The 19,471-nt window shown below is 43.3% G+C and overlaps 1 protein-coding gene across 1 annotated transcript; it reads left to right on the plus strand.

Annotated features, from left to right (window-relative positions):
- The first annotated feature begins 951 nt into the window (after positions 1 to 951).
- Positions 952 to 19,267, plus strand: LOC130515820 (radixin-like). Its single transcript, XM_057016335.1, has 13 exons — positions 952 to 1,171; positions 5,291 to 5,374; positions 10,395 to 10,490; positions 11,589 to 11,863; positions 12,323 to 12,406; positions 12,489 to 12,635; positions 14,454 to 14,550; positions 14,702 to 14,865; positions 15,748 to 15,878; positions 16,103 to 16,263; positions 16,634 to 16,726; positions 17,400 to 17,639; positions 17,859 to 19,267. Exons 1-13 carry the CDS (start codon positions 1,160 to 1,162, stop codon positions 18,021 to 18,023), a joined length of 1,749 nt encoding a protein of 582 aa, XP_056872315.1. The 5' UTR covers positions 952 to 1,159; the 3' UTR covers positions 18,024 to 19,267.
- Positions 19,268 to 19,471: the final 204 nt, after the last annotated feature.

Below are 19,471 nucleotides of genomic sequence, written 5' to 3' on the forward strand. Positions count from 1 at the left end.
AAGTTTCTTAGGAAATAATGATGTCAAATCCAGACTAAAACAGAGTGAGGTGGGAACTGTTTAACAGTTTCTGTAGTGGGTGAGGCATTCTGAGTACCATATTTAACCTGTGGTACTTGAATGACTAAGTGATGTAAAGGTAGAATAAAAATGTAGCATTTCCGGTTTCACTTTTCAGAAAAAAACTACGTCGGTACTTTGATTTCCAAGGCAGCTGTCGTTAGAAACGCTCCTAAATCAGAATTCCACCTGAGGGAACGCAGGGGGACAGATATTAAAACGTGGCGCATTCCAGTTAAGTCAAATGCCAGACAGTAGGAATGACATCACTTCAGCGACTAGTTTATTCTTTTAATGAGTGAACAAAGATAACAAAGCAGTTATCTCATAAAAATCGGCCTGCATAGTAGCTAATAAATGGTGTAACTATTTCTTTCTTTCTTTTTTTTTTTTTTACATTTAAAAAAAAGAAAAGAAATCCATATACCTTTCCAAAAATGGCTGCAAGCATGTGTTACTAATAAGCTTTTTACTTGCATTTTAAAACGCTGATCTGTGTAACTGGTCAAACAACGGCCATAGCGATAACAAATTCCCTGTTGGCTTTACGCATCATTTACCATTGAGGCTAAGCTAAAAGGAATTTCAGTGTAAGAAATAGTTGCCTGTGAAAGCCAGATTGCTGACAGGACTACACTAGTGAGCACCTTTTTAACAGTCTTACATTGAATTTTAATAGGTTGCAGTGAATAGTACTCTTGATTTGCAGCTTTAGTGTAGTACTTTATTTACAAACCGAATACACGTAACTGTGTCGGATGCATACTAAGTTAACGAAGCAAGTCTATTTTCATCTAAACTTTAATAACGCAGGATCGTTATTGTACATTTATTTTGAAACGCCCGTAGATCACTTCCGTTATCGTCCGCGTTAGCTGCGTTCAGTTTCACTTTGGTGATTCAGCCTGATGACTGTCGCCTGCGGGAGTGTCGCGCTTCTCATCGCCGGCTTTAAGTAGCGCACAAGTGACTGAATTCCGTCTTTTCACTTGCTCTCTTTTCAGATCGGTACAGTGAGAAGTACAGCCACACGGTAAACACCCTTTTCCGCTTGGAAACATTTTTTCGCCTTTTCTGTGGCTCCTCAGAGGACTCAAACATGCCGAAAGCGGTAAGTTACTATTTCTTTTAAGTTAAGTGTTGGAAATTGTAGCATGAGGGGGAAGATCATCACATTTACAAAATTCTATCTTAAAAAGTTGGCTTCGTCAATTGAATGAATAGGCAGGTCGGTGAAGGATGCCGGACTGGCGAAGTAGGTTTCTAACTTAAAAATGTGAAACTTAAAAGCGAAATGGAAAGAGATTTGTTAAATTTGTATGAAGTGTGTTTTTAATGATATTTTGAATGACAGATGGGAATGACAGAAGACCTCCGTGGTGCGTTCAGGGCGGCTGAGTGATCTGTGAACTTTTTATTTATTGCATAACACAAATTCCACGCTAATGAATCCAGAAAAAAAGCCAAAAGGGGCTTAAACGTGGTTCATTTATTGAGCAGGCCACAACCAGAATAAAGCAATGCAATTTTCCATTGTATCACAGACGATTAAAACATCAATGGGTTCCTGTGTTACCCTCAGATCACATGCTCCTCACACACCCACGGGTCCATACGTTTCAGGATCCATCAGCAACTTTGCTGCAGAAAAACTTTTTGATTTTAATTTGATGCAGTTAGAAATCTGTTTAAATAAAAAGAAACTGTCATTATTAATAAAACATGTTTTTCTTTTAATTATCCTTTACTAATTGGCCCCACCCCAGCTATTATAGCACAGAACGTCATGTGTCCCTCCTCCAGTTTTTTGCTTATAGGTGGCAAAAAAGTTTCTTTGCTGACTGTTGTTATACAGCTTAAAGGAGAAGTTGAGGGCATCCTGATAGGATCATTTTGTTTGAATTACACATATGAATTACCTCATTTTTATCCAAACATCTGTTCCTCAAATTTAAACTTGAATAGAAAGTTCAGTCATTTGTGAAGTCAGTGAACTCAAAAAGGTTTTCGTAAGTCCAGGGGAAACGAGAGCGTCGCAGCTTATTTCTGCTGGACAGAGAGCATGTGAGGAAAGTGAAGAAAGCCCATGTTGAGGTACTCAAACACTCTTTGAGGACAAGAATGTTGTCAGTTTGTTTAGTACGGTTGTCATGAGCATCGCTGTGGAAATGATGTCATCGCTGTCTGGTAGCATATCGCCTTTCGTGTTAAAGAGGAAAAAACAAATCAGTTTTGACACAAGGTTTCCTTTTGATTTCAGTCTTTTATCAGAGCCTCCTGAATTTACTGGATATGAACCAGAAACAGGGGAAACACTTCCTGGAAAAACTGGTTTAAAGGATTTTAACAAAAGGGCTCACCTTTATAAATCTAGACGTAACCCCCCCCCCCCCCAAAATAAAAAACAGGCTCCTGATGAGTTTACCAACTGATTAACAGTAGAAATTACCAAAAGAAAATTGTTAATTAGCAGGTTCAAACTGGAAACAAGGTGCTTAAACGGCCCCTGTGCAAAAAACCCAACAGGACAGTGTGTGCGGAAACAAAGGCAATATATTTGTTTTAACTGCTACGGCCCGAGACGCCCAGCAGCTATTGGAAGTCTTCATCACTGATGCTTGTGTGAGTCATGTTTGGCTCATCTGAATGAGACATTGTCAAAAGAAAACGATAGTCTTCCCCGACTCTCCCAGTGCCTCATTTTCTCCGCGGCCGGGTGACACAACCGGTACAAGGTGTGGTTACCAGCACAGACTCTAGTCACGTTGTTTTTAGTTGGTGGTTTTACAGTAAACAGTGTGTTGACTCTCAGGCTTGATGGGCTTATCAGTTATGGTTCCTTTAACATCTCAGAGCCGTGCTGCATGTAGTTTAATGTAACGTTGAAATAATCTCAATATCTTAACTACAACTGTCAGTGTGGAGAGTGGTGCGCAACAACATTGTTCTGTACATGGATGATAACGTCTTTCTGGACTATGCTAAAGAGCTGACAGGAATAATAACATTTACAGTTGCCTAGCAAGGTGCCCTGTGGAGTGCCTCCATAGCTGCTTGGTCACACAAGTGTCCAGCTAGCCAAATTAGCCAACACTATCCTGTGGTTTCCAGTAGCCAGGCTTGGAAAAAACAACAACTTTCTGCTATTTTTTTATGATGTAAGACTGCCCCTGTTGGAGTGATGCACTGTAAAAACCTCATTTGTTGCTTTTTATACTGCCTACACCCTTCCTGAGCGTTCATACAGGAAACATAGAAAACAAAAGCACAGCGACTTCCGATAATGTGGTAAAACCCCCTCAAAAAACCCAAAACGCGATAACCCGTGAAACCACCATAAGCTTTCTCGTCCCCTCCACTGATCGCCCGTGTAGACCGAAATGTGACGTTTATGAGTGCATCACACTCACAATCCCCATGGTGACCTCCATTACAACAGACTCTGGTGAAGGAGGTCAGACTACAGGAGGTTAAATATTGTACGGTCCATGCAGTAGAATGCAGCGTCTCCTATCCACAGTTGAGTTTAGAGTTGACGACCGCCTCATTTCTCTAACTTATTGTTACCATGAGGATGAAGGATTTTCCATTCCTGGTTTCATTGAATAGGGGAGGACTGTCTGTGCTTGTCCTTTAGGGGTTTGGAACATCTGTTGATATGTGACATATATAATTGTAAGTACAACTATTAGTTGAACATACTCCAGAAAAATAGTTCCAGGAACATTACACTAGTTCCTGCAGCACCATCCACCTGGAAACTGTGTCCTCTACCTTTTTCCTGCGTGAATGCCCTCCTGTCAGCTGTGAGAAGACCCTCCTTTAGGTGAAACACATAAGCCAGTATTTACAGTCCTGAGTTGGAAAGTGGGGGTTTATGTAGACTATTTGTTCCCGCTGTACGTTCCCCCCGACTGAAATGACTGATTGTGGAGCCCCAAGTCTTTGCCGGGTATATTTTTAGTATATGTGCCATGTTTTCTTTACCGCTCTGCATGGGCTGAGTTTATTGTGACTCAGTTTCGGATCACACACCAGTCAGTGGTTTCTGCTGGCACTTTCTTATGTTCCATTCTCTGCATGTTGGAGCAGCTTTTTTTCCTTTCTTCCCGCTCCTTCAGCACCAGCTCTTGATGGACGCTGATGCAAGACGAGCTGCTGCTACTGAAACACTTTCCTCCCAGACGATTTTCAAAGTGTTCAAAGTAAAAACTGTTGAACTTTACAAACGAGCCCAGCAGAAACCAGCTGACGGTTGGGGTAAAAGGGGATCTTTGTACGGTGGTGTAGAGTGAATGCACATGTGGCGTATGACCAACCCATTTACTCAGTTTTCTGTGTAAACGCCCCCGAAGGTTGCGCAACTCTTAATCTTTTGGTAAAGAAAGCACATTTGAACATCCACTGTCTAGACAAACGGTGTCCTTCCAGTATCCTGGACAGCGCAGAGGTGCTTATCAGGCAGCGCTGTGATTGGATTTGCCCGTCTCTCGGGATTAGAGCCTGTCAGTTAGTTGCTCAGCTTGTGTAGCCCATGAGTCACCAGATTGTCACTACAGCCACAACTCGGACGTCACTGAATTGAGCCGCGGCGCCGATCACAATGTGCTACAAAGATGCCACTTTATTAGCATGCTACTCTTGCGGTGGTTCCAGTCACACAATAATGGCTCTGGCGGGGCGTTCTAGGTAGACATAAAAATGCCTGCTCGTTGAGAGGTTCTCCGAAAAAGGAATCTTTTTTATTTACATTGGACATTCTGATCAATTATTAACCACACCACCAAAAGCCCGAGTTTCTGCGGGTGGATTCAGTGGTGCAGCAGTGGATCTTTCATTGAGTTTGCTTCGTATTGAGTGGGACCGGCCTTCCAACACACCAGTTTTCCTTAATGCTTCATTCATACATTGTTTCCAAAAACAGCTTTGCAACAGAATTCTGGTCACATTCAGCCCGTTTGGCTCAGAAGAAGCGGAGATAAACACAGAGCCCTGTGTGTTTACTGTGCAAATACACCCCCTTAGCGCGCACACACACACACACTCACTCACACACACACACACACACACACACACACACACACACACACACACACACACACACACACACACACTCACTCGCTCACTCGCTCACTCCGTGTGCTTTACTGTCTGTTAGCCCTTATGGGGGAAACCCCTCCCTGTTGCTGTAGCAGCATTTGAACCTCTGTTTTCTCTCATCTTTCCACAGATCAATGTTCACGTCATTACCATGGACGCTGAGCTGGAGTTTGCCATCCAGCCCAGCACTTTGGGGAAGCAGTTGTTGGAGCAGGTACTGCATCAGTTTTAAACCCAGTCATACTGATACTGCACCATGAAAAAAAAAAGGAAAAACCCATTTTTTAAATAAAATCGATTTCATGGAATTGGAAAGAAAAGTTCATTATATTTCTGCTTTTACTAATGCATGAACCATAATGTTGCTGCAGGTAAATATTGTAGTGCATCAACATGCTGTGAAATCGATATTGATCACTCTGGTAAAATCTAAAAGGTTGAAGGTATATTTCACCTAATAAAACAAAGCCTAAGTGAACTGGTGCGCTGACATTTTTCTTTCTGCGCTCAGACAGCCATCATTCTCACCCAGAGAGAGCGCGTTTGTCTGTTATCATCGTCAGAGTTTGTTCCTTTCATTACTTCCTGGGCTGAAAACTTACCTCTGACAGATGAGACAACATGGGCCTGGTCTGTCGCCCTGGCGAGGAGGGTATTAAAAAAGAAACAGTTCCTGCACAATTGTAAGTGCAGAAAAAGGAATAGTGGCCAGGAACAGAAACATCCATTCATAGAGGGTGCTGATTTCCATGATTAAATTGGCATTGCCATGATATACTGCTAGTTTCTGGCACAGTTTTAGGAAACTGACTATTGTTTTGTTTTTTAAAGCAAGTTGAATAATAATAGTCTAATAATAATAAGGGAATACTGCTATTTCTGATTGTTCGCAGCTCTGTCACCAGATTTGTATTGAATATTGCATTAAGGGCTTTGTCTGTACATTGTAGCGGATGAGGTGATCTAATACCGAGGGGTGGCCTTATGCTGAATTGTAATGTATATTAAAACACTCATTGTCTTGTGTGGCCTTGCATTTGTATTGGCCCAGCTTTTGTGCTGTAAAATTCTATTGTGAAGGCTCTAAAATCCAAACGTAGATGAGGCCTGATTAGATCGAGCTCCTCCTGTCACAGCACTGTGGGAGGAAAGACATTGTTTTAGCTGCATCCTGTATAACTGGTTTTTCAATGGCAAGTGTAGCTGACAGCACGTCAGAGAAGTCGCGTCTGCACTTAAAAAAAAACCCTAAAACCAAACATAAATCCTATCATGCCGTGTTGATTTTCTCTAAAGGGATTTGAGCATCAGTTGCATTTGCTGGTAGGTTTCCCATGTCTTCCTTTTGTCTTTAGCCAAATGCCCTTTTCACATATGCACTTTAATCCCGACTTAATCAGGATTTTGCCCAGAGGAGCTGGGTGTGAACGCAGATGTCTTTATTTTTGGACTCTGAGATCATTGCGTGGGCTTCTTGGTCCTAAGACAGTCCCATGATGCTGAAAAGATCCAAGAGCTCTGAGGATATGTGGTCTTTTCACTCTTACCTGCATGTTCCTCTTTCTCTCTTCAAATTATTCCTATATTCATGTGTGTCCTGCTCATCTTGCTGCCGTTGGCAGTCAGTCGGACGTGGCTCAGTGTGGTCAGCCACATCCCCATGTCCTCCAACCGCACCTCTCCTCTGGCACTGCGGTCTCTCACATCCTCCAGACTCTCTCCAGGCCAATAAATGCGGGATGACAAATTAATTCTTTATTTTTTGTACAAAATCATAAGGACACCATTTAGGATCCCTGTCCATGTTCTACCCTCACAAAGACTCAGAGATGTTAGTTATTAAAGCCCTACCATGAACAGAGATGTGACCCCCCCCCCCCCCCCAAGGGTCGTATGACTTTTTCCGTATGACACGTAAACTTCTTACACTTTGACAAACTGCAGCATTCAGTCTCTAACGCATTAAGAGCTGAAATCCGTGCTCATTACTGTGAAGAGAAAAAACACAGGGCCAGAAAATAAGGAAATAATAGAGATGCTGCTGCCGCTTTGACAGGAGGCGGTGTTAAAGGTTATCAGAATACCTTATGGGGTTATCTGCTCAGATCTGAATCCTGCATTTAAACGGCCCTTCAATGGAAACAGAAACAAATAATTAGCTCCTTATTAGACGTGGACTATGGTGATGTCACATATAGTCAGTGGTTTGGGCTCCTCGCTGCTCCCCTGCGTTGACCTCTGTTTCTGCCTTATTGAGACTGGAAGTTTGTGTCATACGTGTAAGTGAATTCTAAATAGAAGTGGAATTATTAAATGGATGGAATTAACCGATTGTGCTGCTGTGCTGCCTGTGCAAAGGGACAGACAGGGAGACGCTCCTGATTTATTTCTCCACTGGACCAATGAATGGGGCTCCGGTCAGCAATCAAGCATCAACATGTGACATCTCCATTTTGAGGTGAAATCCTCCGCCTGCTTGTGAGAATGGCCCTCAGCGGGGTGTGCCCCAGATAACCACACATTCCCTGTGATAGTGTCAGTGACAGTTCAGGGCTTTATTTGAACCTGAATAGCCTTATCTCAAACAGCAGCTGTTCTCAGCGTGGCTGACATTTAGCTTTATTGGTCGGTCTGGAGCTCGACTGCAAACCGCTGCGTTCGGCTGGCCGTCAGCTGTGAAGGAACATTCTGTAAGTACAAGTTGTTAAACATGTTATGTGGAAATGCTGAGTAACAGCGGTGAGGTCATTTCATAGGCAAGTGTGAGGTCTGGCGTGGCCCCTGTGGCTAACGCTGATCCCAACCTTCGTCACTGTCAGGCTGCTATGAAACACCTTGAAACCTCTGCCGCTCCCCAACACACCCTTATTCTGTTTCACATCCATACTTGAGTGTGCTGCTCCTGCTGCAGTTGAATGCAGTTGAATTTTGTCTGCAGCCGGTTTATTTTGCCATGTTGAGACACCTCTCATCGCCCTGACACCCGACGATCTCTTTGCATAAATGTGGTTAAGAAAGGAACTAAAACTGTCGCTACAGTGCATGAAAACCTGGTCGGATGGGTGGAAAAACAGGACCAGTGTGACGACTAAAAGATTGCATCATTGAAAAACAAAGCAATGATGTTTTGAACTCATTCCAAGTCTCTATAATAGAAATAACAATTGTGAAACCAGCACAGTTTTACACGCCCAACGTACATGTCTAAGCAAGAATCCGAACTCCGGAGGAAGTTCTTTCCTCTGTGGCCTTGCAGAGCTATCGCACTGCTAACTTTTAGCAACATCACGTATGTGACTGAGCAGTACCTTAATATTTGTGCCTGTCTGGGCCGTGATTGAGTGGCCTCCTCCCTTCCCCTCGTCGGCCGCTGCACAACTTCGGCCTCAGTATTCAGGTTGCTGTACACTGTATTCCCAGTCTCATTGGCGCAGGAGGACGCTGCAGTCAACATCCTGTGGGACAGCCTGCAGCATTAGTGGGTTTTGCATTGGAGCCAGTTCTCGCCCTAATTTTAATTAGTAGCGGTTAATCCCTTTGACTCAGGTCAGGGCAGTCTACCAAACCAACCTCTCTGAAAGCCAAATCTCCGGATTCAGATTTAATCTTCTTCTGATGAACTTTAGTCGTTATCTTCAGTTTTCCTTTGCTACCGATCGGATCACTTATGGCATGTTATTACTGCTTGTTTTTACCTGTTGGTGCAGATATTTGCTACCTCTCTGAAAGCGTAAGTGTTGCACCAAAGCCCTGCACAGTAGCTTTACCCCTGAGAAATTCTGGTATCCTCTCCCCTGGTGCCCCTCAAAGCAGAATGACCATGAAAGGGTTGATTGTTTTCAGGGGCCTGATAAGTTTCATTACAGGTGAGGCTCCGTGTTTAGTGCGCTCTTATTTCAAGTCTCCTCCAGCAAACCACCAAGAAAAAAGACTGTGAACAAAAACCATTAATTTCTACCCCCACAGGTCAGCCTGCCCTATATTTTAGGTCATCCAGCGAGAGGGAGGAGTTTGAATTTAATTTTAACCTTGTCTGGAGATTATCTTTGGCAATAGGCTTGAATGGAGTCTAGTCTGACTTCTCCCAGGCAGGGTAACACACAGCCACTAGCTTTGGTGGAACATTTTGCAGCAGTGCACCCAGAAGGGTCAGCTGCATGCAAAAAAAGTCAAAACAGCAATATGGGTCTGTTGGAAAAATCACTCCGTCTAAAGAGTCTGTGCTTGCTGAGGGTTTTTCCCACAGAAGTCAGTGGAAAATAGTAACTCTCTGCAGCACATATGATTTTTCCACACATATAAGTGTCGTTTCACTCTCTGCTAGAGTCTCCCAATGAGAGACTGGACGAACAGTAACGTCTTCCGATCAGTCTTCTTTAAAAAAAATTGCCTCCGGTGTATTTGTAATCGAAATATGAAATGTTCATGATTTGTCAAGCATTGACGCAACACACCTCCTTCCTCTGCTGCCGCCTCACCCCAAATTAGCGAGTCCGTTTCTAGGGTCAATGACAGGACGCTGGTTATGCAGCACACCCTTGTTACACTGTATCCCTCCTCCTCACTGTTCAAACAATAGGACCACTCTGTGAAAGATCAATGCTTGGTTGTGTTCTGGGGCAACAGACCGGAGTGGTGCATGTGTTGCTGGAAAAAATAGTTGAGAAAAGCTGATATTGAGACCCTATTTTTTTTAAAATCACAAAACTATCCAAATACATGCCCAAACTCTGTTTTCACTGTCTGGCAGGAACAGTGAGATCCATAAATAAATAAATGATAGTAATAATAACACAATGCAAAAGCAACATTGAATAATTAAACTAGTGATTAATTTTAAGGGCTTATGTGTCCCTCCATAAAAACATTTATCTTCCATTTTATGACATATTGTATATTTCCAAGAGAAATTTTATGACTGTCTGTAGATGGATGGTCATTAGCTAAACTCAGGCCTATAATGTTACATGGGCTGTTCACTAGATTATCCCTCTGGACATGTCATCATTAGGTAACATTAGCAGCGTCTGTAAAACCTTTTGAGAGTCTTTTGTTCCTGTCATACGATCCGAATTGTTTGCTTTTATTGAAGTATTTTGTGCATTGTTGAACCGCAAAGCTGTGCTCAAACCATTACATCTTGATTTCTGGCTATGAGAAAAGCAGCATGTGAAGTTCTCACAGCGCCTAAAATGAGCAAAACCCGTTTCGATTTGTTTGTTCTTCCTCCGCAGGTGGTGAAAACCATCGGTTTACGTGAGATCTGGTACTTTGGACTTCAGTACACCGACAACAAAGGCTACACCACTTGGCTAAGACTGGACAAAAAGGTAAGATCTAGTATGGTGGTATTTTTCCACAGAAGGTGGGGAAACTTTTCCACTCCTGGTCCTCAGACGTCATTATGGTCGTCGGTACTGTTACACGCAGGTGGTCAGTACAACCTGGTTGGAGATGAAATGATGTCACAGTTTTCAGTCGGGTAGAGTGAAATTCCACTATTGTCTCACTCATTCAGCTACCTGCATACCTCGATGGTTATTTAATGTCCCAGCCACTCACCTCTCTTTATGAGGTCAAAATCTCTAAATGTAGAAGAAGAATGCATTCCTCTGATTTGTCGATACAATCGTAGCTTAGTGTTTGCCTTTACGGCCGTGTTTAGACCCTTGCTCTCTGCATGGAGTCATCTGGATGTGGTTTATTTGATCTGAGCATGATGAACTTAGTGTGACCCAGCACAGCTCCCCCTCCTCAGGTGTCCCCAACTAAAGTAAAGTTACTTTGTGTCCGTGAAGCTGCTCATGACCCCTCTGGTCCCATATAGAACAGATTAGAACCAGGGGGTGGGGTGAAGGATTTCCTTAAAGACTTTAATGTAGTGAAAACTGAGTCACATTTTTTTAGAAGACAACTTTACCCTTTTTTTCAAAGATAATTCCTGTCTGAAACGTCTTTATTGTTGTTCACTTTGTCCTTGTCAAGACTGCTTTGTCCCCGTTCAGAATCAAAGGAAGAGGTACATTGTGTGAGTACATAGAGCAGCAAGGACTTATTAAATCACATTTCCATAAAACGAGAATGATAATCAAACCACTTTTGAAAACAGCAGGACACCCTGAAACAAAGGAGGTGTGACGTGTTTCATCAGTGCACAAAATGTGCCAAACTGACTGTTAAGATTAGCCCTAAAGCCAAAATGATTAGCCAATCAGTTAAATAGAAAACAAGATATACCATAAATAAGTCACTTGTAAATAAAACCAGTGAGGCCTTGAAGTGGTAAAAGGGGCCCATTATTTGGACCTGGATGGTGGTTGTTCCTCTAATTTCAGCTGATCTGAAAAGCTCCAGGCATTGATTCCATAATGTCCTCGTTGCTCTTAATGCTCACATGATGTGACTTAAATCCTGTGCTTTCTCTTTAGGTCACGTCACAGGATGTTAAGAAGGAGAACCCGCTGCAGTTCAAATTTCGGGCCAAGTTCTTTCCGGAGGATGTGTCGGAGGAGCTGATCCAGAGCATCACCCAGAAGCTTTTCTTCCTGCAGGTGAAGGAGAGCATCTTGAGCGACGAGGTCTACTGTCCACCAGAGACAGCCGTTCTGCTCGCCTCCTACTCCGTCCAGGCCAAGTTTGAAGACTACAACAAAGAGCTCCACCGACCCGGATACCTGGTGTCTGAACGCTTGCTGCCGCACAGGTGAGACACGCCTAAACCTGAAGATATTCCCCAGGCTCTTGGCCAGCGTTGCTCCATGAATCATAATGGTTGGGTCAGTGCAGCCATTGTGACTGCCAGATGTGTCCTGAATTACACAAAGAAAGAAATGAATAGAATCAGATTAGCAGCTTCTTTGAAGTGGAGCACAAACATAGATTTAATTATAGAATCTGTACAGGAAGTGCAAGTTCCCTCTCACTCTTTTGCGCTCCCCTATCTCACCTTCTCCTCCTTTAGCCGCCTGGCCACCAGCAACAGGGTCCCCTAATACGAGACTCCTCCTGTTCTTTCCCTTATGCCGCTTGCTTTCTGTGCTCTGGTTTTCCACAAATACAATGACAATCTCGATTGTAACAGACTCTTTATAAATAAAGTTGAATTGAATGAGTCGGTATGTCACGTATGTTTAAATGGTCTCTTCGTCTTTGCTCTCCGTAGAGTTATGGAGCAACACAAGTTGTCCAGAGAACAGTGGGAGGAGAGGATTCAGGTGTGGCACGAAGAGCATAGTGGGACAATAAAGTGAGTATATTACATAAAGGGATTATTGTTCTCTGCCATTCTTTTTGACTGAAAGCATGATGCCATTTCATCCTCCCTGCAGAGAGGATGCCATGATGGAGTATCTAAAGATTGCCCAAGACCTGGAGATGTATGGAGTCAACTACTTTGAGATTAAGAATAAGAAGGGAACCGCGCTGTGGCTGGGAGTAGATGCCCTGGGACTCAACATCTATGAGAAGGAAGACAAGTAAGCACTGTTCTTTGACAGGATGAAACCGTTTTGTCTGTTCTAGCATGAGGTTTAGTGCGGTCATGTGACAGAGATAAACAGGCTGAGCCAGGTCCTGGTCTGTGCTGCACCATTCTTCTACATGTGTGACAGGAGTAATGCTGAAGGCCAGATTGGATGTTTGGGACATTTAACAACAAACTGCAGACAGATTCATTTGTGATATGTTAGAGTGTCGCTAAAGCTTTGTGGTTTTAATTTAATTAAGAGTTTGTTTGTTCACACCTAGATTACATAGGAACACGGCATATTAGTTCCTCTTTAGCATGAGCTTGTGTGTACCATTTTAACATTTTTACTGTTTCATTCTTCATACTAATCCACACCCAAACACATTCCCTAGCTGCATCCGGACTAAAATAATCAAATGAATAACAAAAATGCTGATGTATACTCATTCTTACTCTAAATATGCTATATGTTGCATTTAGATGGCAGTGGTTGCTCTTGCACCAACTTTATCTTCTGTTATTTCTACTGACTGACTCGGAGCTGCATTTTTCCTAAAATTGTAACACTCAGGCAGACCTGTTGGGCCAGATCTGAGTGTGTGCACAGCGATTGCTTCTCTTTGTTGGCATTGTGTCGACATTTTGTGGAAGCGATTTTGGCACAATCCAGCCAGGCCTTGGCTGAGATTGCCATGTTTTGTTGAGCTGGTCATTGTTGGGAGTAAACACCTCCCAACTGCTGAAATACAATCTGTTCTGTAGCTTTCGTGGAGCAAAGTGGACTGCGTTAAACGCACACTTCTGCCTCCAGGACTTGCCTTCCGTTTAAAAATTGAACCTGGGTAATAAAGTTCTCCAGCCTTTATTACCTGTTGCCAGCCTGTGTGTCTTTTTACATTAATCTGGCTTTCCTGGCTGATGCAATATTTTTCCTGTATTAGTAGAAGCTTTCGTTTTAGTCTTTATTTTCAGATAAAAGGACTTATTAACTGTATCTTCTGTTGTGATTAGTGTTTGGCCCATTTCTTCTGGCATGTTTTAAAGTTTCAGCAACTTTCCTGTCAAGAGTCTGTGTTTTTATGTTCTTGCCGGCTTCAGTAAGTATTACCTCTTCTCCACGGTGCCCTCTGCCGTAACCATGGCTACATCAACTGGTTTTTCAAGCTGCGCGGCACTTAAGAATGTGAAGCTAACCTACAATGCCATGGCTCTAATGGGGGCAGCTGGCCCACAATGCAGCAGTGCAGCCAAGACTTCATTCTGGTTAACTCTTTGTTACCTTTTGTTATCTGCTGTTCTGTTGAACCATAAGTCTTTACCTTCAGAGGGTTCCAAACAGTTGTTGGTCTTGGCTACAGTAATTATCTGCTGGATCAGCAAACTGCTTGTCTGTGTCTTGTATTAGCAGATCGCTAATCGCTAATAAACCTTTTCAATTTGCATTATCCGAAGTGAAGAGGAACTGCATATTTTGCATTGTTTCTGTTTTTCATGTTCCGTAAGAATCAAGGTCAAAAGCTGATAGTGACCTTCCAGTGCAGTCAGTCAACACGCTTCCAAAGTATTTTGCTGCTGGTTAGTGGCTTCTTCTCTAAACTACAGCAATACTGCAGGTGTTTCTAGCACCACTAGGCAGGTATGAGAGGAAGTGGGCATGATAGTTATATCAAAACTCTTACTTGTAATAAATAAAAGTTTAGTTCTAGCCATTAATTTAAACTAATTTTGGATTTTTCCTTTTTTTCTCTTCTCCTGTCTTATTGTGGTGGTTTTCTGTGATTCTGTGTCAAGTTTAACGCTAATCTTCCTGCGCTGTCTTCCTCAGACTGACCCCAAAGATCGGTTTTCCGTGGAGTGAGATCAGAAACATTTCCTTTAACGATAAGAAGTTTATCATCAAGCCCATCGACAAAAAGTCTCCTGTGAGTATCACATTGGCGGCAGCTGCCTGCGTTTATATTTCCCTCTTCTCAGCCCAAATTTTCCTCCGTCTCTTGTTACGGTTTGCTTGTGGCATCACATCACCACATGTGGCCGTTTATGTTTATTTATCCCTCTCCACCGCAATCTCAGGACTTTGTCTTTTACACGCCAAGACTGCGCATAAACAAGCGCATCCTGCAGCTGTGCATGGGCAACCACGAGCTGTACATGCGCCGCCGCAAGCCCGACACCATCGAGGTGCAGCAGATGAAAGCTCAGGCCCGCGACGAGAAGCAGCAGAAGCAGAAGAAAAGGTAATGAGATGCCCCGAAACATCTGGAATTTCCCTTTCTCCAGAATGAATTCATCTGTAGGTTCTTTCCCTGATGAATGCCTGTATAAAAATTAGATACATAGGGAACTACTTGTGTAGTTTTTTCTGTAGAATGAACAATTCCTATGATCCAACAGATTAGCACGTCAGTTTTAGTCTATTTCTTCTTATCCAGCTTTTCTACAAGTATTCCAGGGAGTAAAATGAGACCATTAATTGGATGAAAGGAGACATTCCTGTTGAAAGCAGAGGAAATCTGCCTCCTGAATATCCTTAGCAGAGAGTGAATGGATGTTGACCTCAGCCTCGACCACAGCTGCCGACCTGCTGTCTGCTCTTTCCAGCTGTCCAAACAGGGTGATGTAACATCAAGCAGACAACATAGTAAATACCAGGGGGAGAAGACTGACACCATCAGGCCCCAGTGGACATGCAAACAGTAGCTGACAGTAGCACTCACTGTTTGTAAGAGAAGTCAGGCTGGTGTCCAGCACGAGGCTTGTGGGTCCCTTGAGATGGTTAATGTCGACTTAATTTAACCTTAAGAGACACATCAGCCTGTTGCTGCAGCTAATAAGCTAATGAGCTGTTGAGCCGACACACCAAATCCCACAATAAACATTTTCACTTACCGGAAGCTTTCCCACAGAATTCTAGACAAATGAAAAGTGTAAAGGACAAAAAACAAATTACCACAACGTGTTTTGCGTGTTCTTAGCGATACTCGGACTCTTCATTTATCTGCTTGGCATCAGACTTTCAATATTTCCTTAAGAGTAATATTGTGCGACACACTTTGGTTAAAGTTGTAGTTTGTTCTAGAAGATTTGACGCATCTGCTGTGACTGTGTCTCACCTGCAGAGAGCAGCTGGAGAAAGAGAGGAAGGAGAGAATGAGCATCGAGAGAGAGAAGGAGCAGATGGAGCGAGAGAACAAGGATCTGATGTTGAAGCTGTACCAGTTTAAAGAGCAGATGAAGAAATCAGAGAAGGGTGAGGCCTTAATTGTCTTTACTGTTGAAGCTAGCCTCTGCTGTGGTTTCTGGACATGTGACATTATCCTGCTCTTAAATCATTTTGCAGCTCTCAGGACAAAGAGCATATACATTACATAGGCTTCAATAATAGCTAAAACTGAACTTGGTGCTTACAGGCATAAAGGAATTTAAGCGCAAATGAGATCCACATTATTTATTTTTTTTACAATGTACTTCCAGAAATGAAGGACCAGGTCGAGAGAGCCACGATGCTGGAAGAGGAGTGGAGGCGTGCGAAGGATGATGCAGCTCGTCTGGAGTCAGAACGCCAGTCTGCTCTGTTGGCTAAAGAGGAACTGGCCTGTCTGGCTGAATCCCAGCAGAAAAGCAAAGAGCAGCTGGTCAGTATGCTAATACTTTGGCCAGACTTTAGCAACACAATCCACAATTCAGGCGTCCGGTTTGCATAGACGCACGGTTACTGTGGCTCCTGTAGAAAAACAAACATACAGTGGACGCTGCTTCACCTGTGACGGGGAAAAATGGTGACACTGTTTTGTAGCACTGAATGCTGGTGAGTATTTTCATTTTCTGTGCAGATGCGCAGCGAACGGGTGTGTCAGTTGTTACTGCGCCTCCGCTTCACATGCAACTAAAGTGTCACATTTAAGTGACAGCCTGCCTCTGCATGTGGTATAAACAGCTGCTCTTGCTTCACCCGGTACTACGCCTGCAGCCCTCAGGAAGTGCTCTGCTGTTCTATCGTTTCAGGCGGCAGAGCTGGCAGATTACACCGCCCGGATCGCCGCGCTCGAGGATGCCAAGAAACGCAAAGAAGAGGATGCCATGTTGTGGCAGAATAAGGTCAGAATGAACTCATGTCGCTGCTCGTAGTTCTAATCTATAGCCAGAATGAATGTAGTTTTAAGTAGTCTTGCCTTTGTCTTCAGGAGTGACTGGTGATTGTAATTAAGATGCTAGATTTTGTTATTCTAGCGCAGGCATGGGCAAACTAAGGCCCGGGGGCCACACGCGGCCCGTTAAACGTTTTAATCCGGCCCGCCAAACTTGACAAATTAAATGAATAAACCTTGTTAATGTTAAATTTTCACTGCAATTCTGGTGTTTTCCCACTAGAAAAAAGACAGTCAGGAGGAGAGTGATGGTGATATCCTGAAGGATAACAGAACTTTCAGTGCTTTAAAATAGAAATGGTTATTAATTTTTTTTAAAAGGCACATTTTATTCATTTGATTTTAAGTGTTTTAAGACTCATTCCAAAGTCAGATATTTTGTCTCCATTTTCATTTGAAATTAAAGCACATGTTTTCTCCATATCCCAAGATGTGTATTTTTTCTCCAATGAGGTGAGGTTACCAAAGCTCTCCATCCATCCATCAGCTCCTGGTCCGGCCCCTTTGTCAAATGTTAAAACCCATTGTGGCCCACGAATCAAAATGTTTGCCCACCCCTGTTCTAGCGCCTCTCATTGAGACACAAACGTGTCTGTGATTGACTTGTTCCGTCTTTGAACCAGGCAAAGGAAGCCCAGGAAGATCTGCAGAAGACCAGGGATGAGCTGCACATGGTGATGGTGGCGCCCCCTCCTCCCCCGCCTCCCCCCATGTACGACCACATGGACGACAACAGCGACAGCGAGGAGAACAACAGCACGCACAGCGCCGACCTGCACATCGACGGCATCAACGATCACCGCAGGGAGGAGGACCGTCTCACCGAGGCTGAGAAGAACGAGCGCGTTCAGAAGCAGCTGAAGGTCAGAGAGATACCGCGCCGCTTCTTTCCCAACTGTTTCGAAACCAAACGAGCCAAGTTCGTTTTACCTGAGCAGGTTTGGTGAGATTCGCCACTGTGACGCCCCCAGATTATACGGGCTCTTCACCCTAATGGAGGCTTGCGTGTCTGCTTCATGTTTTACACTCTAACTTCAGTCTGTTCTGTACGACCGACCTCTCTATCTCTGTGCGTCCCTCAGACCTTGACACAAGAGCTGGCCCAGGCGCGCGACGAATCCAAAGACACCCAGAACGACCTCCTTCACAGCGACAACGTCAAGGCCGGCCGGGACAAATACAAGACGCTGCGACAGATCCGGCAGGGCAACACAAAGCAGAGGATCGACGAGTTTGAAGCCATGTAAAGAAAAAGGAAACAAAAGAGCGTCTTGGACCTTCAGATAACCGACCCTTTCTGACTGGTCACTCCGTCTCGCTATTTGACTGACGCACATTAACACGCGGCGACGCACACTGAAGCGGCGCCGAGAGACGCGCTCCCATCACGGACGGCCCAGCGGGGCTTTTGCCAGAAATCTTAGTGCCAAAACCTTCGTCTCCTGTTCATTTTCGAACTTATTTCCATTATCGAACCTCAATTAGTCACAAGTCACCACTGATATATTTAGTCTTCTGATCCAGAGGGGTGTTGAAAGAGTGTAACTCACCTGTTATTTTTATTTTTATTTTTATTTTTTAATTAAATTTCATGTGCACATACAGTATGCAGTAAAATCCGGCTTTGTTTTGATGGAAGAATGGACAGCCTGTTGTTATAGCGACCACTCAGAAAGGGCAAAACAGTGCAAGGAGGGAAATGGCACGATGTCATTGTTTTCTATTATATTTGAGCACCTGCATCTATGTTTAATATTGTGATACAGTAGTTTAAAATCATATCTAGTTTAGATATTTATGTATGTATACGGGATACAAAAAAGGGGATTTCATCTTGGTTTGTATATTTTTGCTATTTTATCTTCTAATTATACTGCAAACTTTTAAAAATGTTATATTTTGACCAAAATGAGTGCAGTCTTATGTTCCGGTATGATTGTCTTTTAAATCACTATATTAAAGAGATTTACCTGTAACTTATTATTATTTACTGTTGGACATATCCAGCTCCATGTCATTGAATCAGTAAAGGAGATTAGGTACTTTTGATTATTATTGTTTATTATGATTTTGCAGTTGACAGCATGTCTTTATCCCTGGACCCGTATGCTAACTGGGACGTTCGTGCATGTTTCTTCTCTTTTTTCACCATTGTGTCACTGCTGGAGTGAGATGTAAGCGCTGGTTTTGAACGTGCTTGCAGCATCCTGAGCGGCCTTTCTCTGTCCTGGTTGGTTCTCATAGTGCAGAAAGAAAAGTTTTTTGGATCTTGGCAGGAGTCAACTTGAGGGCTGTGGTCCATTTTCTGTGGAAATTTTGCCACTTAGTGATGGCAGAGTGATCCAGCCAGCATCTCACCTCTGTGCACGTGGACTAGAGTCATAAATACCATGACGAAACACGCTGGAAACGGCACTGCTGGCCTTTCTATATGAACAGGATTTTATAATTAAGTCTTCAATGTATTGACGATTAAAAATATTATTCATCATTTTGACTGAGGATTACTGTTTCCATCCTAAAGTTTTCTGTAAATGAGAAACTGGACCTCTCACCTCCACAGGATGAATCAACTTTAAATATATTCATGTTTCCCTGAGGATCTGCTCCAGCAATACGTGATCAATAGCTCAGGACTGCTGATCTCACACTGGTCGTTGTGGAAACCCAGCAGATAAAAGGGGGTTAATGGAGA

This window comes from Takifugu flavidus, chromosome 19, assembly GCF_003711565.1.
Source record: "Takifugu flavidus isolate HTHZ2018 chromosome 19, ASM371156v2, whole genome shotgun sequence".
Taxonomy (NCBI): Eukaryota; Metazoa; Chordata; class Actinopteri; order Tetraodontiformes; family Tetraodontidae; genus Takifugu; species Takifugu flavidus.